The sequence below is a fragment of the Hemicordylus capensis genome, chromosome 1 (genome assembly GCF_027244095.1).
Source record: "Hemicordylus capensis ecotype Gifberg chromosome 1, rHemCap1.1.pri, whole genome shotgun sequence".
Classification (NCBI taxonomy): domain Eukaryota; kingdom Metazoa; phylum Chordata; class Lepidosauria; order Squamata; family Cordylidae; genus Hemicordylus; species Hemicordylus capensis.
In genome coordinates, this window is record NC_069657.1 from 159,565,809 (window position 1) to 159,593,117 (window position 27,309).

The following is a 27,309-nucleotide window of genomic DNA, read 5'->3' on the forward strand; positions in this document are numbered from 1 at the left end:
AGCACCCATCATGTCCTACCACCCAACCCACTTTGGTGTCCCTAGGAGCTACCCATGGGGAACAATTGGGTGTTTTGAGTTTGCCCATTGTTTCCTATGGCCGAAACACTTGAAACATTTTGAGTTTTGTTCCGTCAAAACAACTGGTTCAACACTGTTTCAGCCATCTACATTCTGTTTCAAGGTCAAAACAAAGCACACAGTCCATTTCATGCACATCCCTAGGGACAAATGGGTGTGTAAAATATATTGCCTGATGTTACTCCTTACCCCTAACAAGTAAATGATGGAACTGAATTGCCCACCGGCCAGTGGAGTATGGCCAGATGTTATGCTGCACTGATGTAGGCAGGTATGCCACTTCAAACTACCTTCTGTGGTAATTACATTTGTAAAGTCCATAATGATGTATCCTATCATTCTTCTCATGACTGAATACAGCCTGCTCTATTTTCTCCTTTGAGATATTTTCAGATTTCTCTGTTTTGCTTTATAGTTTTATGGAGCCCCCTCCCCCCCCCCCCCGCATTCCTCACTTAGCATGGCTGGTAAAGTCTTAGTACTTTATTGATTTTTTAAAAGAGAGGCAAGAGGTTTTTGTTTTTGTTTTTTGGTGGGGAAATCTAAGGTAGTGAACCTTTTAGTAATGCTCAGAAGTTGTGGTAGAGGTATATTCAGAAGTTATCTTATTTCAGAAAAGATTTGCTAGCAGGTGCTCACATAATGATGGTGTTTACAATAATGAAAATGGGGGAAAGTACTTGAATTGGGGAAAGTAGGCAGTTGGGACAGAAATGTTGGCAAACAAACACTGTGAGAAGTTTGTACAAATGCTTCTATGGGTGGTTGCTTAATGATTTGACTGGCTGCTAGACAGATTAAGTCAGGTCTTGCTTGACCTCTGGAAAGAGGAGATTAGTATTATTGATATGATCACTCCCAAACATCCTCTAGTCTTCCCAGTTGTAGAGCTCTGGTAGCTCTATGGTTTGCTAAGGAGCTAGCAATTAAGTGCCTGGGAAGACCACTGGAGTGACGGTGGAGGAAAACTCTTTTAATTTATGGTGTTAAGTTGAAATGGCGTTTAACTATTGTAAGCTGCTTTGGGTTTCTTTTGAACGGAAAGGTGGAGTATACTTTTTTAAATAAAAGAAATATTCAGATAATAGATTTCTCATTCTCACAGAGTTGGTTATTTTTTTGCATGTGTTTGAGTAGGAACATTGCTTCTTCTGAATGTATCTTCATAGAAATGTTTGGCAAGCAGTACTCTCTGTGTGTACTTCATACCATGGTTTCTTGCTCAGGGTTTTCCACATCTCAGACTGCTGGGAGGTACAAGTGATTGACAGGAAATGAAATACTCTCTTATGGTCCTCTCTTGTGTATCCTTCTTCTGAAGCATCCAGAGCTTTGCCTTGTCAGATTTGGGATGTTTGGCCTGCTGCAATTTAATCTAACCCAGAAGGCTGATCGTCTTTTGTTTTCTGCTTTTGTAGATTGCCTTTTCTATGCCATGCCATGATTCTTGTCTTTATTTTTTAACTACACTTCATCATCTTAATGTTTGAATTCTTAATTAAAACAATTGATGCTTTAATTGTTGTGTTTTTAGATTGTGAACTGCCTATGGACTTGCATATGATATGACCGTACAGTACTTTCTGCTTTCTTTTTGTTCCTTGAAGTACCCATTTAACCTTTTATGCAGGAAACTTCCTCTGTGGAGTTTCTGCCACCTGAAATTATTCTCCTGTACTTCTCATTTGAGTGTCATCGTTACTTCTCGGTGCCTTAAATTTTTTTTAAAAAAAATGACAAAATGATTTGGAAATTAGTCTCCTACTTCTAAAATTTGAGGTGTTTTTAAAAGACTTTAGAGCATTCCTCACATTATCTCAATGAAGCTGTAGCTTAAATATTTAACTCGGGCATTCTAACTGAGTGTAACCTGCAAGCATGGCCTGAGGTGAGTAGCAATTACTCCCTGCCAGTTGCTCACTAGAAGGGATAGCACAGGGCTGCCTCAGATATCTGGCCCTTTGATGCTGGGACCATTTGCTGCAGCTAGAGAAGCTGCAGCACAGCCTATCACAGTTGCCTGGCTTTGAAATTCTGGGACTGGCAGCAGAGCGAAAGGGACCCAGTGAGCAAACAGTGTCCTATGTGCTCATTCACTCTATTTTGGCATTGCCAGGTCACGTTCTGCTGTTCACACAGTGCCCAAATTCACCATTAGTCTGAGTTCAGTCTTTGTTATTTGGATCAAATAGGATATTCTAATGAATATATGCAGATCATCTACTGTAATTCATTTCTTACTTTGAATTCTTTCTTAATTGTATCCCCTTAGAGTTTGGCATTGTGGCTCTGATATTCTCGGCGGCACTAGCCTACTTCCCATCACGCCCTCCATTTCCACCCAGTGTGGCTGCAGCTAGCCAGAGGCTCAGCTACAGAAGAAGTTTTTGTAGACTCTTAAGGTATGTATACTGTGACCAGCTTGGCATAGGAGATCACAGCAATGTCTGCCCTCTTATCATGTTTAATTATAGGCGGAATCAATTATGCATGGAGTGTCTGTGTCAGTGATCTTCATTAATTTTTCAGTCGAGAGCAACTTTAGCCAAAAAAGACCCAACAACTTCAGTGTGAGCACAATTTCCAACTGTACTGATGTCTGTGCAGTGCTGTGTTTTTCCCAGCATGGGTTGGGATGGGGACCGTGGGGTAGGGTGGGCTTAAAGAGAGAACTGAGCCCAGTCGAGCCCCAACCATAGAGCTCTAGGGAAAACACTGGGAAGGGCTACACTTCTCAGATGTTACTGGTATGGATGTGCACAAACCTGTTCGGAGGCCACTTTTTATGGGCTTCCGAACAAGTTCGAACCCTGGCCGGATCGAAGGCTCAGCGCTGGTGGGAGCGGGGTGTCCACCCTTAAGGGTTGGCGAGGATACACTCTCCCCACCCCCACCCCACCGCCACATTTCCCCTGCTGGTGTGTGATTTCCAAAAGCCTGGTCGACCCATTGCTCCGTTTACCGGATATACCTGGAAGTACTAGATGCACCTGCGCATGTCGGGCACATGCACCTGATGTGCGTAGGCGCGTCTAGTACGTATGGGTATATCCGGTAAACAGGGCAGCATGGAGGTACGCTGCTGCCCCAGTGGGCTTTTTGAAATTGCGCGCTGGCAGGGGAAACATGGGGGAGGAGTGTAAGTGCATCATCCCCCGCCCTTAAAGGCACCCCCCGCACTGTTGAACTCACCCCCACTGGTTCTGTGCACAACCCTAGTTACTGGGGCTGAAAAGTCTCCATTTTCCACAATGGGAACCCTGACACTAGGAGAAGCACACAGCAGTATGCAGTGGGAACAGGTGCCTCTGCACTGTGCTGGGGGGTACAGGGGAGGTGGCACAGATCTAATGAACCGTTAGATCTAATGAACCTGCCACTGGCTCCCAAGCCTTGCAGTGAAAGAACACTGGTCTCTGTTCTAAGTCAAAGGGCCAGAGAAATCGAGCTACCTTACCACTCAAACTGCCATGCAATAAACTATGCAGAAAATGTATTCAGCTTCTAAAAACAGAAGTACAAGTGCAGTGCCTGTGGGATTTCCATTTGGGCTCACTAGAGGCCTGCTTCTCCCCTCCCTGACATGTGTGCATACTGCTCAAGATGGCATTAACTCCATGCAGGGCAGGTGTCAGGGTTCAGCATCATTGAGCAGCTTCCCAGAGCCCCCAGCAAGGTCTGCTGCTGATCCCTGAGGCCACTCCTGTCCTGTGCCCATAGACTACATGTGGTGGCGGCAGAGTGATTCTCCCATGGCTCACAGAGGACAGCTTGTGAAAGCCCCCTAAAACCTGGAGCTTTGGAGCACATGCTCCTCTGCATTCAGAAGGCCCCAGTAAGCAATTGCCAGTTAAAATTATCTCTGGAAGCAGGCTGCAGGACTGCAAAAAGGCATCTGCTTGAGACCCCCAGAGAGGCTCTGTCAGTTGGAGTAGATCGCACTGACCTAAATGGACCAATAGTCTGACCTGCTATAAGGCAGCTTCATATGAGGTCTGCCCATGCTCAGTTTTTCCTCTCTAGAGCATGACTGACTTGCATTATTTAGAGAGGAGGGCTAGAAGGCAATTGCAGCACAGATCTCTCTTTTCCTGTAATGCCCTGGTGTGTTGCTCATGTAGAAAAATACCTGCTTTGGGCCCTGCAGGGAGCCTCCTGCCTCCAGATGCTGCACCCTCACTTGGCTCCGCCTCACCCTCACTTTTGTAAGGAATGTGATTTCCAAATATTTTATTTATTTTTGCATTTTGCAATATGATCCAAATTCTACAAATATAATTGTTGATTACATAGGATTCTTCCAAGTAACTTGGGGTGGTGTACATCAGTCCCTCCCCCAGTTTACAGTAGTCTGAAGTAGGTTAGGCTGAGAGAGAATGGCTACCCCAACCAAGGTCATACAAAGCTTAAAGGCTGAGTGGGGATTTGAATCTGGGTCTCCCAAGCCCTAGTGTGACACTTCTGGGGACCTGTAAGCCCTTCCTCTCTGTCGTTTTGCAGTGAATCTGTGCATATGTGAAATAAAAGCAGCCCTGACTCTTAAGCTTTTCATCAGACAAGTTAGTCAGTTTAAGTGGATACAATTGTTATACTTGAGCATACTAAATGCATATATTAGAATTCTTATTCTACAAATCATTAATCAAAATAACTCAGAATTGGCTCTGCTGTCAGTCCTCCATGCTAAAACACTTGAAATTCTTTAAAGTTAAATTCTGTAAGCTGTAGAAATGATGCAAAGTCAATATTCTGCTTAATGTTTTCTATCATTTCATATTTTACATAATTTCTTCTGATTCTGCTAATCATGGGGTGGTGACCTATGCAGGAGAAAATATATTATTATATCATATATTATATTAAAGCAGTGATTTTCAGGGAGCTGTTTTTACACCCAGTACCAAATCCTGCACTCCCTGAATTATAGCAAACACACCACCCTGATAGTGATCCTTCTTTTTTTAAGTTGTTGGTGATGATGATGATGATTGGCCCACATGTTCCTCAGCATCTCCTTCAAGCCTTGGAAGTTCAAGACAAGATGAGCTCCAGAAAAAAATTGGCACACTTGGCACTCTTACTAGTGCTGGCATATGAGAGCCTGCTTCCCTGCAAGCTGCATTGTAAAAATGTTACTGTCAAATAAAAACATGAATAACAACTGGATCTTCAGGTGAAATAGGAAGCATCCTTATTGATAGGGCTCCAACTGGAGCTATGTTAATAGAGGGTGCTTGTTCACAGTAAATGCTGAATTTGGGATCCTTGGAAAGTTACATGGTGAGATATAAAAACTGAATTTACCAACCTTTTGAAAAAATAAAAAAGAATTGTGACAATTTTAAATACTGAATATGTTTCTGTTTGAGGTTCTCTTTTCAAAAGTTGGAGTTGATTAATACTTTAAAAGCAATCTAATTATTTTTTATCGGTGTCCTTATCGATGCCACACATTTGCTCTTATTTTGTTACCTTTTTCACAATCTTCACCACAACTTTCAAATGTTTGCTTAACATTTTTCCACTGGTTAGACAGTAGGGCTGTGCGGACCAGTCCAGAGGTTCGGGATTGAACCGGATCCCCCCGGTTCTGCCCGGACCGGAACCGAACATCCAGACAGGTCTGTGGATTTTTTTTTGATTTTTTTAAAAAAGGTTTAAAATACCTGTAGCCCCTTTGGGGAGCTTCCTATAGGCCGCTGGGGGGTCCACGAAGGTTCCTTCTTCCCCCACCGGCCTCTAAAATTACCGTTGCGGCCGGGTAAATGCAGTATTTTCGGCCCTTTCGGGCCTCCGTAAAGGCACACGGCAGCCATTTTGGCCGCTGCCGCACATACGTACATGGTTTCTGTGAGACCTTGCATGGCCTCCGGCCTCACAGAAGTCATTTGCGCATGTGAGGCGGCCATTTTGGAAAAACAAAATGGCCACCACACATGTGCAGATGACCCCTGCATTTACCCGGCTGCAGCGGTGATTTGAGAGGCCAGCGGGGGGAGGGGGAGCCTTTGCAGACCCTCCCCATGAGGCCTACAGGAAGCTCCCCAAAGGGGCTACAGGTATTTTAAATCTTTTTTAAAAAAGACTGGACCAGACCGGGGGGTGGGGGGTGTTCGATGGGGGCTGGACTGAACTTGGCTGGTCTGGTTCAAGTCCGGTCCGGACTCGAACCGAACTGGGCCAGCTGGTTCCTTGCACACCCCTGTTAGACAATAGGTAATTTCAAACAGGTTCCTCCTTTAAGGATCAAGCTATTTAATCTCATTTTAGCTGGGATAATAGGTGGCTGGTTAAACAATGCTCTTACCATGAAATTCTATTCCCTCACTTCCCTCCTGGCTTTTTCTGTAGGCACGGAAATGGTTTTATTCAAGTGTACCCTTGGGGAATAAGGAACATTGGCTGCATGATTTTCAGTTGGGTTTCTGTGTCTTTTTAATGGCATTCTAATGGTATTTTCATTCTGTCTCAGTGGCTCGCATCCAGACTAATGCTGCATTTGTGCAATCATGTTGTGCTAATGCAAGGATGTTGTGCTGGCCAGATGCGTTGAGTCAGGAGCTTGTGTTCCTGACTAGTATTACACAAGCCTGTTTGCACTTGTGAAACAAGGTAGTTCACTTCCTGTTGTGGAACCTCTTCTAAGGGAACTTTAGTGCAAGATGCAGCTTTGAATACCCCTGCACAATGACATGCCTTCCTTACAGTGGTGTAACTTTGTTTATTGTGCAAACGCAGTGTTATTCTGGGTGGCAGCCTGTGGGTGTGTAATGTTTTCAATATGTTGTGAAGTAACATGAAGCTATATTAGCAAAAGGTGGTATAAAGGTAAAGTGTGCCATCAAGTCGATTTCGACTCCTGGTGCCCACAGAGCCCTCTGGTTGTCTTTGGTAGAGTACAGGAGGGGTTTACCATTGCCGCCTCCCGCACAGTATGAGATGATGCCTTTCAGCATCTTCCTATATCACCACTTCCCGATATAGTACCAACGGGGATTTGAACCAGCAACCTTCTGCTTGTTAGTCAAGCATTTCCCCGTTGCACCATTTAATGTGGTTAAAAGGTGGTATAGCAGTATAAAAAAACACAAGAGTTCCATGGGTGCCAGCAAAAGAAATACAACAAAGTAGTTTTCTCCTCCCCACCCTATTGTCTTCCTGTGGATTTGGGTGGAGGTTCTGAGTGCCCTTTGCCGTGGCTGCATCCTGCCCAATGTCCTTTTGTTTCCATTTGTGCCCTCTGCTTTGGAGTCTGACAGTGTTGTTAATATTTATATTCTACTTCTCAACAAAAGCATTCTCAAAGTGGTCTACACATAAAAATAAGTTGGTGAATAATCATTCCCATTTATGTGTATCAGTGCAGTATCTGGACTTTGGTCTTGGTTCTGTTGTTGTTGTTGTTGGTCTTGGCTCTGTTGTTATATAGTCACAACAGGTGGTTAGGTCTTATAACCACCTAACAGGTGGTTAGGTCTTAGGTCCCGTTGATGTGGATGGGATTGTACCTAAAGTCAGCATACTTCTTTGTCCCTTCTGATGCTGCCTCAGGTTCATGTAAAAATCTTGCCCTGGGTTGCCCCATCACTGTAGTCTCTTTCTGAAGAATGTTTATCTAGTGTACCGCTATTGCAGTGTGGTGTTCCACTCTTGGTGCTACAGGTCTTACACTTGATTCGGTCCTTTTTTTGTATTGGAGGTTGGGCTCTCAGTCATATTGATGGCAAATGAGAGCCAGCATAGTGTAGTGATTAGTGTTGGACTAGGACCGGGGAGACCTGAGTTCAAATCCCCATTCAGCCATGAAACCCACTGGGTGACTCTGGGCCAGTCATGTATCTCTCAGCCTAACCTACCTCACAGGGTTATTGTGAGGGTACACATAACCATATGCTCTGGGCTCCTTGGAGGAAGAACGGGATAGAAATGTAAAATATAGATAGACAGATAATGTTTAAGCTGTATATGATTAGTTGTGGTGAGAGTTCATTATGTGAAACACCATTATGTGAAACAGATTTAATCTGAAAACTCTGGAAACAAGAAGTACTTGAATACTTTTAAATTACATTATTAATTCATTAACGTGTTTAAAATGACAAATTTCTGTTGGACTCTAACTGGAACTCGTATCCTGTGAAAATAGAGTCCGGTAGCACCCTAATCAATCTCTGAAATGTCACAATTCAAACTGTATTTTTGATCCTGTTGTATTTGTGTTGATTTATCAGGTTTTTACAAAGTAAACAGTTTTAGAATAGTAAATCTTTTTGCTCAAGTTAAATGGTTGTTTTCATTTTATAGAGTTACATTGCAAGCAAAACAATTTGATATTATTCTACATGACAAATAGCTAATTTTTTTGAAACATTTAGTGTCAGAACTGGGAAGTTAAAAATGCTGATGAGTCTAAACTGGAATTAATGGTTCAGCTCCCTGCTAGATGGGATCAAGATTGTTTGCCAAAATATTGACTGACTTTGACAAGTCTCAGGCCAAGCTGATCCAGCTGTATAGATTGTTGTTGCAGTGTGCAGTAGAGTGTGTTTGAAAGGAGCTGGTCTCTGCAGCACAACACTGTAATGGAGATAATTCTGGCTTTCTTCCATTTGAATGGACACACTGTTCTGCAGAGCTTGTGGCCTGTACTTTGATATCATGACAGATAGCCAAATACTTACTTTCCCTGAAAAATTATATGATACAATGATTGCAAAGTATAAAAATAGAAATGGCTAGATCCTTTGCTTGAGTGCACATGCTGTAATTATATTTTGCATATTGTAATGTTGGCTGCCAGCATAGCTCTGAAACTTGGTTAGGGACAATACTGTGGAGCAAAATAGGAGTTGCACACTTTCTCTCTAACCAGAACTGGATTGTGGCATAGAACTCTCTAGACTGCTCCAGATGGAATTGTCAGGAAGCAGGAGTCTGACTTTGAGATAGAACTTGCTCAGGAGTGGGAGGCAGCATGGTCCTTATTGAGGAGTTTTGGTTGAAATCCTTTTCAAAGTAGAATCCTACTTTGAAAAAGATTTCAACCAAAACTCCTCAAAACTCTTGTGGCTGGTGGTCCACCACAAGGCAAGCTACCGCCTGTCCCAGCTCCTGTCCTTTGGCACTCTCTTGATGCTCTTAACTGAATGCCATGGGGGTCTGAAGCCCCCACAGCCCCATTTGACATTTTGGCACTTTTACATAATGCAATAATTGTCATTCAGAGGGAGATGCAGGTGTTACACATGATAATTGGCCTTTTAACGTGATACTTCTCTTTATTTGTAAGGCAATGTATAGGAGCTGGTATGGTGGACGTAAAGGAAGCGTGTATGGGGGAAGTGAAGGAAACAATACAGGGAATGTAGGAACCTGACAAATACACCCAATGAAATATATAGGTTATGGGGGTGGGGTGCAGAAGGGTAGTGTAAATTGATAACTTTTAGGAAATGCTATACATAAGATCATCCCTGCTGGATCAGGCACAAGGCCCATCTAGTCCAGCATCCTATTTCACACAGTGGCCCACCAGATGCCCCTAGGGAGCCCACAGCCAAGAGGTATGTGCATGCCCTCTCTCCTGCTGTTGCTCCCCTGCAACAGGTATTGAGAGGCATCATGCCTCTGAGGCTAGAGATGGCCCACAGCCACCAGACTAATAGCCATTGATAGACCTACCCACCATGAATCTGTCTAAGCCCCTTTTAAAGCCATCCAAGCTGGTGGCCATCACCACATCTCATGGCAAAGAATTCCATAGATTAATTATGCGCGGTGTGAAAAAGTACTTCCTCTTGTCAGTCCTAAATTTCCCGACCATTTCATGGGGTGACCCTGGTTCTAGTGTTGTGAGAGAGGGAGAAAAATTTCTCTCTATCCACCCTCTCCACGTCATGCAGAATTTTATAAACCTCGATCATGTCTCCCCCTAGTTGCTTCTTTTCCAAGGTAAAGAGCCACAGATGCTGTAGCCTAGACTTAAAAAGAAGGTGCTCCGGACCCCTGATTATCTTAGTTGCCCTCTTCTGCACCTTTTCCAGTTCTACAATATCCTTCTTAAGATACGGTGACCAAAATTGTACTCAGTACTCCAGATGTGGGTGCACCATAGATTTGTATAATGGCATTATAATATTAGCATTGTTATTTTCAATCCCCTTCCTAATGATTCCTAGCATGGCATTTGCCTGTTTCACAGCTGCCATGTACTGAGTCGACACTTTCAATGAGCTGTCCACCACGTGACCAAGATCTCTCTCCTGGTCAATCACCAACAGCTCAGATCCCATCAGCATATATGTGAAGTTGGGTTTTTTTGCCCCAATGTGCATCACTTTACACTTGCTTACATTGAACTGCATTTGCCATTTGGTCGCCCACTCCCCCAGTTTGGAGAGATATTTTTGGAGCTACTCACAATCCATTGTGGATTTCGCTACCCTAAATAGCTTAGTGTCATCTGCAAATTTGGCCACGTGGCTGGTCACCGCAACTTCTAGATTGTTTATGAACAAGTTAAAGAGCTCTGGTGCCAGCACCAATCCCAGGGGAACTCCACTTCCTACCTCCTTGCATTGTGAAAACTCTCCATTTATTCCTACTCTCTGTTTCCTGTCCATAAACCAGTTACCGGTCCACACATGAACCTGTCCCCTTATCCCATGACTGCTACGTTTACTCAAGAGCCTTTTGTGGGGAACTTTGTCAAAAGATTTTTGGAAGTCCAGGTATACTATGCCAAACGGATCACCTTTATCCACATGCCTGTTGACACTCCAAAAGGTTAGTGAGGCAAGAATTGCCCTTGCAGAAGCCATGCTGGTTCTCCTTCAGCAAGGCCTTTACTTCTGTATGTTTAAACATTTTGTCCTTAAGTATCTTTCCATCAATTTACATGGCACCAAAGTTAAGCTAACTGGCCTGTAATTTCCCAGATCCCCCCTGGATCCTGTTTTGAAAATCAGGGTTATATTGGCTACTTTTCAGTACTCTGGTACAGAGCCTGATTGTGGGGACAAGTTATATTTTTGCTAGGAGATGGGCAATTTTACATTTGAGTTCCTTCAGAACTCTTGAGTGGATGCCATCTGGCCCTGGCGATTTGTTAATTTTTGTTTTTCAAGACATCTTCTCTTGTAACCCAAATTGGCCCAGTTCTTCAGCAGCTAAACCTGAAAAGCTCAGTTCCAGAGAGGGTACATGGTCAGTATCCTCCACCATGAAGAATGATGCAAAGAACTCATTCAACTTCTCTGCAATCTTCTTATCCTCCTTAATGATCCCTTTCACACCCTCATCATCTAAGGGGCCAACCACCTTCCTGTCAGGTTTTCTACTTCTTATATATTTAAAGAAGATTTTGTTATTCCTCTTGACACTTCTAGCTATATGCTCCCCAAACTCTCTTTTTGCCTCCTCCTTGCATTTCTTTTGCCAGCGTTCATGTTCCCTCCTGTTCTCTTCATTTGGGCAGGACTTCCATTTTCTGAAGGAAGTCTTCTTCCCTTTTATAGCTTCCCTAGCTCTACTTGTTCACCACGCTGGCATCCTCTTGAACTTGGTGGTACCTTTCCCCCTTCTTGGTATACATTCAAACTGAGCTTATAGTGTTGTGGTTTTAAATAAGTTCCATGGTTTCTGGAGTGATTTGACCCTCCTGAATTTTCCTTTAACATCCTATGGTCACTGCTACCCAATGGTTCTGTAACTCTGACATCTCGCCCCAGGTCCTGGGCACCACTCAGGATTAAGTCCAAGGGTGTGCCATCTCTCTGGTTGGTTCCATAACTGTTCTTAGGCACAGTCATTTAGCATGTCTAGAAATCTGGCCTCCCTTTCATTACCTGAATGTGAATTTACCCAGTCTGTGTGTGGGTTGTTGAAATCACCTATTATTACTGCTCTGTCTTGATCAGCTTGTAGTGGTTACCCTTAAATCAGCTGGATAATAGCTTTGTGGGTGGTTGTTTTGTTGTTGGTTGTTTTTTTTAAGTAAACGAGTAGATAGCTGGAATGAGAGAATTCTTTTGGGGCCTTTAACAACAAAATCTGGATTGTCTTACAGCTTTGGGTGTACTGGCAAGACTTCCAAACAAACGGTGACATCTTACTGCAGAGATTTAAGACATTCACCTCACACTAGAATGGATCTTCTACCTTGGGCATAAAATAGACAGAAGTTTTAACTTTTTAAAAGCCAGGTTGAGTGTATTGCAGTACAAAATACTGCCTCCATAAATTTTGACAGGTACAGTGTAGGATGTGAGATCCAGAAACAAAGAAGGAACAGTAGTTCAAAGAATTCTGCCAATGTGACAGACATGGTGGTAATTTTGTAAAGGTTAAGCAGAAAATGAAAAACCTCTGAAACAAGAGAAACCTTGCATTAATAGGGAAACCAACATGGTGAATACTATGTTTATAATGCCTCTTCTATCAGAATAGATGGCATATAGGAAGACAATACTGTAAAAAGTGTTCCAACTTCATGCTGTCATAAGAAATCTGAAAGCAAATTTCTTAAGAGAATGCTTTCTCTGAGTTTCATGAGTTTGATATAGGTCAATTGATATCACTTCCTTGTAGTTTTCATTTGGGTTCTTAGTTGTGGCCACACTCAAGAAAGAGTAAATGAGCACAGGTCCTGACAAGCCCAAGACACCAGCTCGCCCTTTTGCTGCCTCGAAATTTTTAATCCTGGTGCCCAGCACTGGCATCAAAAGATGAAGTGGGTTTCAACTGAAATGAACATAAAATGAGGAGAGCTGATCTTGTGGTAGCAAGCATGACGTGTCCCCTTAGCTAAGCAGGGTCTGACCTGTTTGCATTTGAATGGGAGACTACATGTGAGCACTGTAAGATATTCACCTCAGGGGATGGAGCCGCTCTGGGAAGAGCAGAAGATTTCAAGTTCCCTCTCTGGTTTCTCCAAGATAGGGCTGAGAGAGATTCCTGCCTGCAACCTTGGAGAAGCTGCTGCCAGTCTGTGTAGACAATACTGAGCTAGATAGACCAGTGGTCTGACTCACTATATGGCAGCTTCCTATGTTCCTGTAATGGATGATGTTTTCATTGATTTGCATACACTGCAAGTCTACCACCTAATACCCGTATTGTAGGATGTAGAACTTGCTAAAAATCATTATCTGCATTATTCCTGGTGGATGTCAATACATTTGCCATTTTGTGGCGTGTGGCTCATGGGTTTTATTGGGAAAGTATGAGCCCTACTATAATGACAGTGCTTCCAATTATACAACCAATATTCACTGACTCATGCTACTGTATCCAGAGCAAAGAAGAAATGCGGAACATAAATTAACAGAGATGCCTTCAAATAATAATCTTTAGAAATAGCAATACAAATGTGTGTCAGATGAAGCGGTATCTTCCTTGGCCATCCTGAAATAGAAACCATTTAGGAAGAAGCATTCACTTCTTAGCAGAGAACTGCTTTTTGTTTCCTGCACTTACATTAAAGTTGTTTCTTTGAGACTTTTCTGTCAACTCCTGTTTGTTTGACAAAATGAGGATCATGATGCAACTTTCACAGCTTCACCTTCAGTGAGCAGTGAAGGTGAATTGTGAATTCAGCAGGGATAGAATTCTGAATCGCTTAGTGCAGCTTCTTGGACCTGTCTTTGTCTTAACTGAGATGGCCATCACTGTATTCAAATTCATCCTCACCTTTCCAAAGGCTTTCAAACGGAATAATTTGTATAGGTTTATTTGTGCTCTGGTGTCTTTGACATTTTTCTCTCTGTATTCTAGATCCAAAAGTAAATTATTTCCCATCCACAACAATAGAAATTTGGAGTCCTATATTCATACAAGAGCTTTATTTGCTGTTTCAGTATTTTTACCTTCGTTATTACAGTATCTGCTATAATGAAATGTCATTGCCTTGCATTAAGGCATGTAACCCTTCTCTTTGGGGTATGCTACGAATGCTTAAAGTTGCCCTTTTAGAAAGGCTTGGTGTGAATTCCTGGCTTAAGTGAAGCTATGATTCCTTTCCACTTGCATGGCTTCTGTAGGTCAGAGGCATTATTTATTTGAGAAAGGTTAAATAGTCTTTTTTCCATAGGGCACTTTCATAGATAATTTGCATGCTTAGGGAATATGCACAGATAATTGGCACCCAACAAGAGTGTCTTGGGGCGGATTCTGTGTGTGTGCAGTAAACACACAGATGTTGGTTGATGGATGAGTGATGGAGTTTAACTGGCAAAAACTTCCTCCTCCTTGGGTTCCTGTCATACAGCTGAAGAAGGGAACAACATAATTAAGCAGGTGTTTCAAATACTTGCATGTATATTACATTGGGACCTCCTTGGCTCTTTTTATAAAAGCAGATAATGGGAAGCTTATCTTTCAGCCATGGTAGGAGTTAATTCACTAGAGGTATGCATTGGCATGTGCATATTGAGTGTTTATATGTGGATCAATAAATCTCTGAAGTACTTCCTTTTTGCAGATTGTTGATTTGCTTTATTTTAGCATTTTGAACATGACACTCAATTTTTCCTTTTCTAAAATGGATTAAATGTTTTTGGTTCAGAGAGGTTTGGTATAATACTATTGGACTATGTACTTGCTGGTGGTTTGTGGTGGTGGTGATTTATTCTGCAAACTTGTTACCTGATTCTTTTGTCATTTCATTTTTGGACAACTAACTTCAGGCGTCTACTCCACTTTGTAGTTCTGGATGAACTCTGATGCACATGCAAATCTCTTGCTCATGCAGATGGTTTCCCTTTGTTGCTGGATAGGAATCATAGCTTCTATAAATATGCAGCCTTTTTTTCATCTGCTCCCAGTGGATGGATACCGTTTTGAAGTTCTGGCAGATTTGATTCTTATATTGTTCAAAAGCTCATAGTTCACAAATCTCCACCAAAGAGAAAAAGAGATCCAAGTCCAAACTGGCACATTCAACATATTAGCTCCCTAGAACATGCTCCCTTACGGCTATTGTATCTGAGCACTGTGGAATCTATTGTGTAACGGGGTAAGAAGGGAGATGGGAGTGTGTGTGTGTGTGTGTGTGTGTGTGTGTGTGTGTGTGTGTGTGTGTGTTAAATGTGAGCTGGGATGGCAACCTCTTGATCCGCAGCCTCATGTTGCATGGCTGCCGTGTCAGAACTCTGCAAAATGGGAGTCTTATGCACTGTAGGCAGAAGCCAGTTTCTGGCTAGTTATTCATGCTGGAGTGAAGTAGTGTCCTGTGTGATATAACATAACCAACAAATTTAGTTGCAAAATATATATTTCTCTCTGAATTCATGGCCAAAATATCATTTTATCACTGACTGAACTGATTCTCATTGTTTCTAAAGCATGTTAGCACTCAGTCAGTTCAATAAAAAGGCATTATAAACTCTTGTCAACTGTAAATAAAATAACGGTGAAGACAAGGAAAGTCTGAGCGAAAAGTGTGTTCTATGTATCGCAAAAACTCTGAAACATAATGAAAGCTTTTAAAGTACAATGCCAGGCAATAAGAGCTTAGCAACTGCAGTGTTTAGGTGAAATGGCAAAATGCTTTATTAGTTGTATCTGCTGCTTCCGTTCTTTAAGTTTTCTTTATAGAGAATGCTGCCTTCTTCCAGAGCTTCACTGCTGATTAAGATAATCTGGGGAGGTGCGCCTGCAGTTGCCGTTAACCGGCTTGTTTAGTGGTGACTGAGGATTGTGCCTTCTTTGTAACTGCCCTAAGCATCGGAATGCACACCCCACTGGAGTAAGAGATTCATAATCTCTGGTGGATTTTAGAAAGGCTCTGAAAACACACCCGTTTAACCAGGCTTTTGGTTAGGTTTCAAATCATTTTACTGTTTTTAATTGTTTAATTGTTATGATTGTTATAACTGTTGATTTTTGTAAACTGCCTTGAGACATTTGGCATTACAAAAGTGAGAGAGAGAAGTCATAATCAGGGATTCTCAACGTGTGGGTCCCCAGATGTAATTGGACGTCAACTCCCATAATTCCCAACCAAAGGCCACTGGGGCTGGGGATTATGGGAGTTGAAGTCCAATAACATCTGGGGACCCACACGTTGAGAAACCCTGATTAGTTGGAAGGGCCAAAGGATCACCTATCCTAAATGCCCTTCACAGCACTGGACAACCCACTTTATCCTCCCACCTGATCAACCTACACAATTTAAATATTGATATGAGAGAGAGAGAGAGCGTGCACATTCAGCTGGGGTCAGCACTGAAATGATATGGTGAAGGAACAGTGTCAATCTCTCTCTTCCATCACACAATCTCCCGTGTGAACCTGGTCCTCCATGTGAACACCCAATGACAATGAGCCCTGTTTTGCATAATTGTGTCCTCCCTCTCTTCTCGCCCACTTTGTGGGTGGTGGGGAGGGAATCCTGCACAGTTGTCCCTTGTGTTGGTGGATGCTCCCAAAGGGAGGGCCTGAGTCACATTGAAAGCTTCTGTGTGGTGGCATGGAAGGAGGTTGTGGCCATTCTGTCATGTTGTTTCTGCTATCACTTTCTGGATGAACAAGGTAACCCAACTCCACTCCTTAGGTCACTAAGATATTTGTCCTGGGAGAAAATTTCTTTCTGACAGCATATGTGGCAGGCAGTTACACCCTGAGTATTATCAGATTCCATCCACCAGATGTAGTTCCTTCTACCAAGTAACTTCTCTATAGTGAGATCTAACCTTGATGAACTTTAAGAGGGGGGAAATGTTTTATATGTAGAAGAATTTAAATTCAAAGTTACCATGTGCTGACAAATCTATTCCTATTTGTTCTCTTTACAGTAATTCCCGGTTTCTGATGATTGCTCTAGCATATTCTATACCATTGGGGGTATTTGCTGGGTGGTCTGGTATCTTAGACTGGATATTAACCCCGGTCCATGTAAACCAAGTACGTATATGATTTGTGAATCATTTATTTTATTTTATTATTATTCTAAACAGACACACTAAGAATGTATGTCCTGTTTTGTTTTAAAGTAAACGTCGTTTCAACATTGTGGCATTAGTTGGGAGCTGAATGGATGCAAAAAAAATCACAAGCAGAGAACAGGTGATGAAGAAAGAGGACAACATTGATATCTGTACAGAAAAAAACCCCATAGTTTATAGAAAAAAATGCTTTTTATGTTTCAAATGAGATAGTTTAGAAATCTAAAGAAAAATGAACAGATCCCCCGCCCCGTTTAATAATCCTGGAACATGGAGTTACCCAATTAAGTTTATTGGAAGTAGGTTCAGAATGAAAGGACAAAAGAAAGTGCTTCTTCACACAACTTATAACTAGCTGATGGAATTCACTGCCACAAGGAATGATTACTTAGATGGTTTTTAAAAAGATTAGGCAGATTCACAGTGGGTAGATTTCTTTATAGCTATGATTGATCTCTTAGTTAGATCTCAGTTAGATATAATAGAACTCTCAATTAGCTAAATAGAACCTCCACATTCAGAAGCAGTGTACCTGTTGACTACCAGTTAAAGAACCAACAATGTGTAAGGGCCATTGCCTTTATGCCCTTCTTATGTAAACCGCCCTGAGCCAATTTTGGAAGAGCGGTATAAAAATCAAATAAATAATAAATTATGGATTTGCTAGTATAATTGGGTGTCCACAGTGGGTACCAGGATGCTGGACTGGATGGACTGTTGGTCTAACCCAGTAGGGTTGCTCTTATTATGTTCTGTTGCATTAAAGGTTTTGTGATCCTGACTCTTTTCTCTTTTCATCTAACTTCATGTTGCCTAGTGATAGCAAATACCATTTCCACTTTGCTTAAAATAACACCTGATTTCTCACTCTTTATTTTCTCCAGGTGGATGCAGGTTGGATTGGATTTTGGTCCATTGTAGGAGGCTGTGTTGTTGGCATAGCACTGGCAAGGTAAGAATCACAGCCTTGCCTTCCCCACCCCCTCTTTCATTGCAATGGTATTTTAGTTATAGCAAAACAATACCCCTTAATCATTTTCTAGCATCTATGACAATTGTAAAAGAACTCGTGCTTTTCTCTGAGTTGACAGTATGTTCATCTTCTAGCATAGTAATCTCTGTATTTTTTTAAAAAAATGTCTGTGAGCACTGGAAATTCCATTTGTTCAGTCATCAGGCTGAACAGTTCATATTATTGTGTTTGACAAGTACTCCCTATTCACTCCATCCCAAGTGGGAAGAACAACTTAGGTAAAATAATCAAGGAAACATCAGTATTTTTTCCGTGTTCACTTGCAGCTCTCCCACTGCAGATGTGATGGATTCCTGCACCAGAATCTTTAGGGAAATTTGCTATCATAATTCTAAGCTAGAACTTAAGGGCCTGGTTCTTATATTACATTGCAGGCATCCCCATGGCATCTCGATTAATGTAAGCGATTGGATGTGTGAGCTAGGAGCTTGTGAATCTCAGCCACAGCAAACAACTGTAGCACAACTACATTTTGCTTATAATGGACACTGCTATGACTGATATCGGTATTTCAGCTTTCATGCTCCTTTGCTTACATAAATAGAAAAGCATGATTACAAAAAACAGTCAATCACCTTAGGAGCCAGTGTAAGCAATGAATAAAGCATTAGGCGTGGAAACTTCTGTTCAAATTCCTGATCAGCTATGAAACTTGAACAAATAGTCACAGACCTATGCACACATCTTGTTCAGCACTCATACAATCTGTGTACAGTGTACAGAGGTACAGATCTGTATGCAGGTACAGTTATTCGCATCTTACACTGAACAAAGGTACATCAGTGCACTTCTGCAGGCAGTTGAGGGACTTACCCAGTTCATGTTAAAAACAAACGCAGATACAGGCATTCACACAAATGCATGAACGCAGATGCAGCCCTCCACACAAAAGTATGTACGTCTGTACAGCCATCTGAATACACTTAAAGCATAATGTCTGAATAGGCTATATGCCTAACCTACCTCTCAGGATTGTTGGGATACTAAAATGTCCTCAAGAGCTCCGCAGAAGATGCACGGTGCTAATTTTAACCTTAAAAACCCTATTTGACTTTGAAATGGATTATTAAGACCACCTGTTTCCAAATGAGTTGACATGCTTGTTGAGTCGATCTGAAGGCTCTTCGCCAGCTGTCACCATGGGAGGTGACAACCAGAGTGGGCCTTTTCTGTGGTGACACCCTAGTTGTGTAGTACTCTCCCCAGAGGTGTTTGCCTGGCGCCTGTCTCTGGGTCTGTTTTAAAACTGTTCTGATTTGCCCAAATTTTAAATGAACAATAAATGGTGCTCTGTTGCTGCTTGCTGTTTTGATGTTGATCTTCGCTGTTTGATTTGCGAATGATGATGATTTCATAATGATGATTTATTACTAATTTTAGATTGGGGTTATAAGTCACTCTGTGAATTCCTTTGAATTAAAAGATGGTATAGAAATACTCTGACTAAAGAGCATAAAAACATAACTAATTATACATTGAACTCACTTTATAATGGTGGTGGTTTTTACACTGAGGCAGTTTAAGGTGCTTCGGGACTTGAAATTGAGTAAAATAAATGTGTTACAGCTTCAGGGTTGATGTGAAGGCTGGAGTAAGCTGTAATTCCGCAGGAGTGCAGAAAAGGCATGCAGTGTGCTGTTGGCTATAGAGGTCACTTACTAAGGAGATAGGCTTCATATCAACAAGTTTCTAGCTCTTATGGCTGAACATATGTACTTGAAAACTGGACGATGCCTGGTGATATCTCAGAAGTTGAGGGAGTTGCTAAATGAGCTTTCCAGGGGTCAGAGAGCAGATCTGTGACCAGCAGGATAAAGCCCACTGATTATTATTATTTTTTAGGCTTTCTAATGTGCAGTACCCTTTTTAAAATAGCAGTATCTCTTACGAGGTGTTAAATTATTTTGTTCTCTTTATAAAACCTTTTGTATACTAGGCAGCTCCTCTTGCTAATAAATTACCTTGTGCTCTTAAATTGTAGGCTTATGAGATTGGAGTGCCATCCTTTTCCAGCCTTAAGACAACTCTTGCACAAAATTGCTGACTCAGAGCTATCATGTAGATCTTGACCTTTTGTGGTAGATTAATTTGTTTAATATGTAGCCTCAGAATATCCTTCTAATGTCTTTTTGTAGCTGCTGGAAATTGGTTTCAAATTCTATAATGAGGCAAGTGCTCTGTGGCGCCCAATGCCTGCCTTTTCAACTTATTTATTTGTGCTTTTTATGAAAAGCTAACAGTCTGTTGCCAAATATCTCTTTCTGACTGAGGGATCATACGGCTTCAAACATAGGGTTTTGTGCACAAAAGGAGTGGCGATTTGTCACTTTTGACGGATGACTCCCCCTTTTTAGGCCTATTCAGCAGTTATCTGTGTTGAGTTGAATCAATGTCTGTGCTGCCTATAATCTGCTGAAAGTTGTAATTAGGAAAATTAAGTAATGATTCTTGTCAAATGTGACAGGCTCACGTATTTCAATGTTAGCCCTGTGACTTACCAAGCAGGCAGCTTGGTATCTATTGTAATAGCTCAGTGTGAGAGTGCTTTTAGTTCTACCAGCTGCTAATTTTGTTAGCATCTCAAGTGTTTCCATTTAAGAATTAAAGTGTAGCTTTACTTTCTCTTGATTTCCAGCTCACCACCCCCACCTGCCAACCTCAGTTAAATTGCAGTGCAATTTCACACTACTTGCTAAAGTTATTTACTTGCTAAATGCAATGTATAAAGGACACTGCATCCAAGTTGCTTTCCAATTTTTGATGATGAAATAGCTATCAATTTGGATGTCAAACTATCTCTGCACACCATAGAAATGTTTGTGCCTGTGGTACAAAATTATGCCCATCAAAAGGAGGCACAGTTGGAAAATAAGCTCTCAAATTTTATTTCGTTACCTGTAGTGTATGGTGTCTTCCTCCCCATGAGATTTATGCCCTCTGTCTTGCCACTTTCCTAGCCCCAGACCAGAAGTGTTGAGATAATTTATATCAGGCATGTTTATGATTGAAGAGCCTTGGATATTTTGGGCAGTGGATGGATGTTGTGCCCTTTAGTTGGCAGCTGTAGAATGAGACTGGTTTGAGGGGAGAGAAGGAGCAGCTTCAAACAGTGACATTCACGTCTGTGTGGGTTTTAAAAAAAAATTGTGTTGCAACGCAAATCAGCTGCTTTTTTCCCTTGGCATTTTTCTTGTTGCATTTGCTAATGATCAGGTTGTGCCCTTCACAGCATTGACTTTTCTTCATCTTTTAAACTGCAGCAAAGTCAAAACGCAGAAACTTTGTGACACGGTGCAATTTCTGTTGCAATCGGCAATAACCAATTAGGACCTTTAGCTACAGGAAGCACATATTGCAAGTTCTCTGGACTGTAAAATGTTTGGCCAAGCTTTGGGGGATAGAGCAATAGACTGGGGCTCTGGGGAGTAGGAAATGAATAATCTACTCCCATGTTTCTCACACTGCCGTGTTCAACAGGGAACTAGGTGAAGGGCTTTGTTGTGAACTCAAGGTTTAAGGGAGGGCTTTGCTGTAGTTGAACAGACAGAAAAAGATGTGGTGATCAAGTGTGTATTGGGGTATAGAATAAGTTGGGAATAAACACTAATAACTGCTAATTGGAGCTTCCATGTACAGAGGCAATACACTTCTGAATGCTAGATGCTGTGGAAGAACAATAAAGTAAAATGTGCCGTTGAGTCGGGGTCGACTTCTGGCGACCACAGAGCCCTGTGGCTGTCTTTGGTAGAATACAGGAAGGGTTTGCCATTGCCATCTTCCACGCAGTAGGAGATGATGCCTTTCAGCATCTTCCTATATCTCTGCTGCCTGATATAAGTGTTCCCCATAGTCTGGGAAAATTACCCGCGGGGATTCGAACCAGCAATCTCTGGCTTGCTAGTCAAGTCATTTCCCCGCTGCACCATTAGGTGTCTGAAAGAACAATAGGGGAGTACTAATGCCCTGCTTGTAAGCTTCTCAGAAACATTTGATCACTGCTAGATAGACTTTCATCTGACGCAACAAGGCAGTGCTTCAGTTCTTGCTGCCAAACTGGTATATGTGGAAAGGTTTTCCAGAAGAAAGTGTCAAGGAAGTATTAATAGGAAGAGGTGAAGTGGGTCTGGCACACAGGAATAGGAAGACTGTTTCCAGAATATGGACCAGGATTAACTTAGACACAGAGGTAAGACTGAGAGAGAAGGGATAAAGCATGGTGGGATAAAGGCTTCGAATGATTGTGGGAGAAGTCAGCCATGGAGTAGAAGTGGGTGGCCTACAGCCATAGATTCAGACAGCGTTATAGGCTATAAACTGCTATGTTACTGCAGTTACTACCAGAGTAAATAATCCATGGATGCACATTCCCAGTGAAGAAGTGGGTTTCAACTTTATTGCAGGTGGTTCAGCTCAGAAATGCAAACCGCCTTCATCTGTCTATTTTGTTCACTGCAGACCAAGAAATTGGCCACCACCTTCCTGCCTCCCAACTTAATGGTCCTGCGTCCTCTAAATGGGCAAGAACATTTGGCTTCTCAGGCACCTGCTCAGTGTGCAGAAAACTGTAGGATAGAAAACAAAGGGTGGGAGGCAGAATTACATGCAAACTGGGCACACACATTGGGTAGCAAGGTTGCAAAAGTTTGTTCGGAGCAGAAAAAAATCATCTTGAATTTTGTGAAAATCTGTGGGGAAATACAAGTTTCAGACCAAGGAAGAACATATAGATATTGGTCTCCAGAATTTTAGCAATGTGGTATTGAGACAGTTAAAGGTGAAGTGGTTTTAGGATGCTTTATAATGCTACATAACCTTCTTGGCTTAAGCTCTGAAATGGAACAATATATTAAGGCCCAATGTGTTTCAAGGCACAAGTTTCCCCTTAAGGAACAACTCTAAAATTAAAAATGTACAACTCATTTAACAAATCAATGTCAAGACACTTAGTTAAACACATATTAGAAACTCCACAGTAACATAAAAAGTCATTATCTCATAAGAGCTGTATGCTGCCATGGTATGCGGAAAAGGCATAGAAGAGCATTAGACAAATTCATGGAGGAAAGGTTTATCTGAATATTAGTCATGGTGGTTTTTTTGAAACCTCCATGTTCAGTGGCAGTATACTCTGAATACTTGCTGTGCCAGCATCCAGTTAGCCATTGTGGAAAAGACTATGCTGTACTTCATGGGTCTTTGTTTGGTCCAGTAGGGTTGCTCTGGTGTTCTTGCACTGATGTCTTCCCTTCTTTCTTTCCTTAAGCTTCAAAATATCACATCAGAAATAACTGATCTAAATAATTCTGTTCTAGCAATTCAGACCAAAATGAAATGCCCTTTTCTAGTTTATATAACACATGAAGTGTTTGTGAAGTATGATTTATGTTTCTTCCAGGTTTGCTGATTTTATCAGAGGAATGCTGAAACTTATACTTCTCCTGTTATTGTCTGGAGCAACTCTCTCATCCATCTGGTTCACTTTGACATGTATAACTACTGCCATTCACCTGCCATTAACTACAGGTATGCTAATGTCCAACCTTGGTTTATCACCACCAAAGTGGTGAGGAAAAGTGAGTGGTGGGAAAGTGAGTTGTATTGCAGGTTACTTACCATAAGAGTGTATTTAAATTATGAATTTAAAATTTTGTGATCCCAGTGGGCATGGGGAGATTTGCATGCCTTGTGAGATTTTACTTTATTTTATTTTTTGCTGTCATTTTTGAGCTGTAATCCCCAGAGATAAAAGAACAACTATCTGTATTTTTCTTTTTTTCTTTTCTGACTTAAGCAAGCATAGAGGGAATTCTGAAGTTTATTAAGCTGAAGTGTCTTTGGCAAGCTTTCAAGACTGCTGTTAATTGATTATAAACATTAGTTAAAGAAAGTGATTGATTATAACTCTTGTCTTGCCTGGAATTCCTGTCTTGCCTGGAATTCCAGTGGATAATTACATGTGGGTGTTACACTGTGGCTGAATAGTATATGGTCCTAGAATCTGGGAACATGCACAGATTTGGAAATAATAAGCAGCTAAATATCCATGATGAGTTGCTTCTAATAAGTTGAATGAATGCAATCTGCCTTTTGCTTGTTTCTGGAATTCCTGCATCTTTAGTGTTGACCTTGCAAGTTTCCCCACCATCCTTTATTTGATTTCTTCTTTCTTCAGTATGTTTATGCAGTTTGCATATCTGCTGTCTGTGGCTGATATCCTGCTGATGCTCATGGGGTATTTGAACGGAGATCAAGGGTAGAATTTCGATGTGGACATACCTTATTACTTGCAGGGGTTCCATTCCTCGTCTACTACCATGAGTAATGAGGCATTATGCCTATGGGAAATTGTGGGGGCGGGGGAGGTAGGTTTCAGAATGGACAAAAGTTTAAAAAAAATTGTGAAATAACAGCAAAAAAGAGGCAAAAATCATTGAAATTCTTTACTATACCATGCCCTTCAGGATATAGATGTGTCCAGGAATGCTCACCGAATCAGCAAAATGTCCTCCAAAACAGTGAAAAATCGGGGGGGACATTTTTTTAAAAAAATAAATGAGCCAGAAAATGGCTCCCTTAGACAAAATGGCAGCCAGAAGTGACCTCCACGCTCACTTCTGGCCCTCTAGGAATTGTGGATACATGGGTTTTAACCCTTTCATACCCACAGATAATTAAAACGAGTGTCAATTAGAAACCCACGAAACCACAGATAAAGAGTCCACATATAACGAGGTTTGCCTGTATTTGTGTATATAATAAACTAAAATTTACATCTCTGGAGTATTTATTTGTTAAATATGGTAATACCACATCCTTTATTTCTGAATGAGGAAAATGTGCTCCCATTGTCGGATTATTGCACCTTTTTTCTGTTTTACTTTCCCATTTTTTGCTTTATTTTCTATGGCTTACCTGCTGTTCTTTTCTTTTCGTGTCACTTCAGTTTCCACCACCACTCTGGATATTACATTTGAACTTGTTCTCACTTGATTTGCTAAAAGGCCCAGCAGTTAAGTAGCTCAAGTGGCATATGAAGCCACTTTACTGGACTTGAGAGTTAATACTCTGGGAAATGGGCTGGGGGGCGGGGGTGTCACACCTTGGTGGCCGCTGCCTGAAGTTTTGTGCAGATTCTGTCAGCTGTTTTAAACATTAACTTCTGTTCTCATCCCACTGGGGAGATATCCATCTGGAGTAGGAGGCTTAGAAGATTTTCATTGAAGCTGAGAGTTGCCACTGCTTGAATGTTTCTTACAGGTTACATGGATAGGTACTTACTGTAGATCAGATCTGAGGGGAATTCAGTGGTTTCAAATACATCATGGCTGTCTTAACAAACCGGTGTCCTTTATTTGATGCTGTACTGCAGGGAGGGGCTATAGCTGAGTGAAAACCCATGCCTTGTATGCAGAAGCCCCCAAGTTTGGTCCCTGGCATCGTTGGGGGTAAGGCTGGGAAAGACCCATGTTTAAATCCTGGAGAGTGATCAGGGTAGACAAAACTGAATTTAGACGATGGCCTGGTTCAGTATAAGGCAGTTTCCTCTCTTCCTGTGTATGGTCTGTTTCTAAGAGGGATGGTCTGTTTCTAAGGGGGATGCTTTCAGGGGCATATCTGCCCACCTTTTTTTGGTAAAACTGAGTCTGTGTACCACACTATGAGACTGAGCCTTGGTACTTTATTTATTGCTGTCAGCTGTGCTTCTTGTGTTCTTGTACAGCCACAGAATCTTCTTTCCCTAGCTATGAACTTCGCTTTAAATTCAAAAGAGCCTTCACTGCATGTCTCCCCCCCCCACACCACATTGTATCGTATAGGTATTCAAATTAACTTTGAGACTTCCAAAATTGTCCTTGGTGCACAGCTATAAAACAGAGATGAGTGAACATATTGAAATAGATGTCTTGGTTGGAGGAAATACCATGTGAATTACAATGCCATAAATTGCAGTTGGTTTCGTCTGTGATCTGTTTTTCATATTTTAAAAAAAATTATTTCAGAGCTGATTATTTTAAAGTTGTTTTAATGGCTGAACAAATCAAGCTTTCTGTGCTTTGGGATAAGAAATCATGGTACCATCTTTCCCAATCAGAGGCAAAAGGATGCAACGAGGGCTTTTCTCTTTTTTGCTTGTCTGCACTGTCATCAGATGCAGGCGGAATTCTGACAAAAAGTTATCCTGTCTGAACTGATGCAGTGAGACAAACTTGTAAATTCACTTCAGTTCTTATTTACGAGGACAAAAGTGGACAGGCATCGGCAGGTGAAAATCATCTCTCCCACACATGCACACACATAAAAACCACTGATCCATAACAGAGCTGCTAGATCAAGTTTGCTCTTTGTCAGGCTTGAGCCACTCTGTTTCCAAAGACTTCAACACGCACAAAACATGATTGCCTGGGAATAGCATCAGCCTCTTTGTTTTTGCCTTGCTTCTCATAACAGCCACTTGTGTGGCATTGCTCTTTCTTAGAAGAACGTTGAAGTGATGGTGGGTACTTTTTACGCACATTTACTGTGACATGTGAATTCTTAAAAGCTTTTTTTAAAAATAAAGGAGATCATTCTGTGCAAAAGCATAATACACGTTTGAATAGCCTACACAGTATTAAGGATATTGGTTTACAGTTCAGCAAATCAGTTGTTTGCCATATGTGTAGCTGATTGGTGATCTAAAAGGAAAACCGATCGCCACCCCCCTCTCTGGTGCGCTCCTCGAGCGCTGACCTCTCTTCCTGCAGCGGGGGTTGCATACCTGGGGACCACCAGAGGTGGGGCAGGGGATAAGGGAGGCATAAGGGAGAAATTGCAAGTCTCGTGAGACCCGCTGTTTGGGTCTTGCAAGACTTGTGAGGCCTGGGAGGGATGAGGAAGCCCTGGCCCATCAGTGATAAGTTCTCTGAGGGAGATCTTCCTCATGCCAGCCCGGCCCTGACTCCAGCGGTCCCCTGGTCCGTGGGGATATCACATTGAACCCCTTCTGTGGGGAAAGAGGGCAGGACTCAAGGAGTGCACCGGTGGGGGGCAGCGGAGGCACAGGAAGAGAGACCAGCACTCGAGAGGTAGCAGCGGTGGCCAGTGATCAGCACTCGGGCGGCCCCCGCTCTACAGGGGATGTTGCATTAGTTCGCCCTGGCAGGAAGAAAGGTCATCACTTAGGAGAAACCCCTGCTGGGGAGAGTGCTGGCCCCTTACCCATGTGCTGGCCCCTTACCCATGGTTAACAAGGTGAAACCATGAGTAATGGAA

At 42.0% G+C, this 27,309-nt stretch overlaps 1 protein-coding gene across 1 annotated transcript in view; it reads left to right on the top strand.

The window, feature by feature from the left end:
• The window catches only part of SLC49A4 (solute carrier family 49 member 4), a 102,673-nt gene that overhangs the window by 47,032 nt on the left and 28,332 nt on the right, over positions 1-27,309 (top strand). The window contains exons 4-7 of the mRNA XM_053260232.1: positions 2,354-2,483; positions 16,875-16,983; positions 17,909-17,976; positions 23,453-23,580. Coding sequence (XP_053116207.1) covers positions 2,354-2,483; positions 16,875-16,983; positions 17,909-17,976; positions 23,453-23,580 — 435 coding nt within the window. The remainder of the gene's footprint in view (positions 1-2,353; positions 2,484-16,874; positions 16,984-17,908; positions 17,977-23,452; positions 23,581-27,309) is intronic.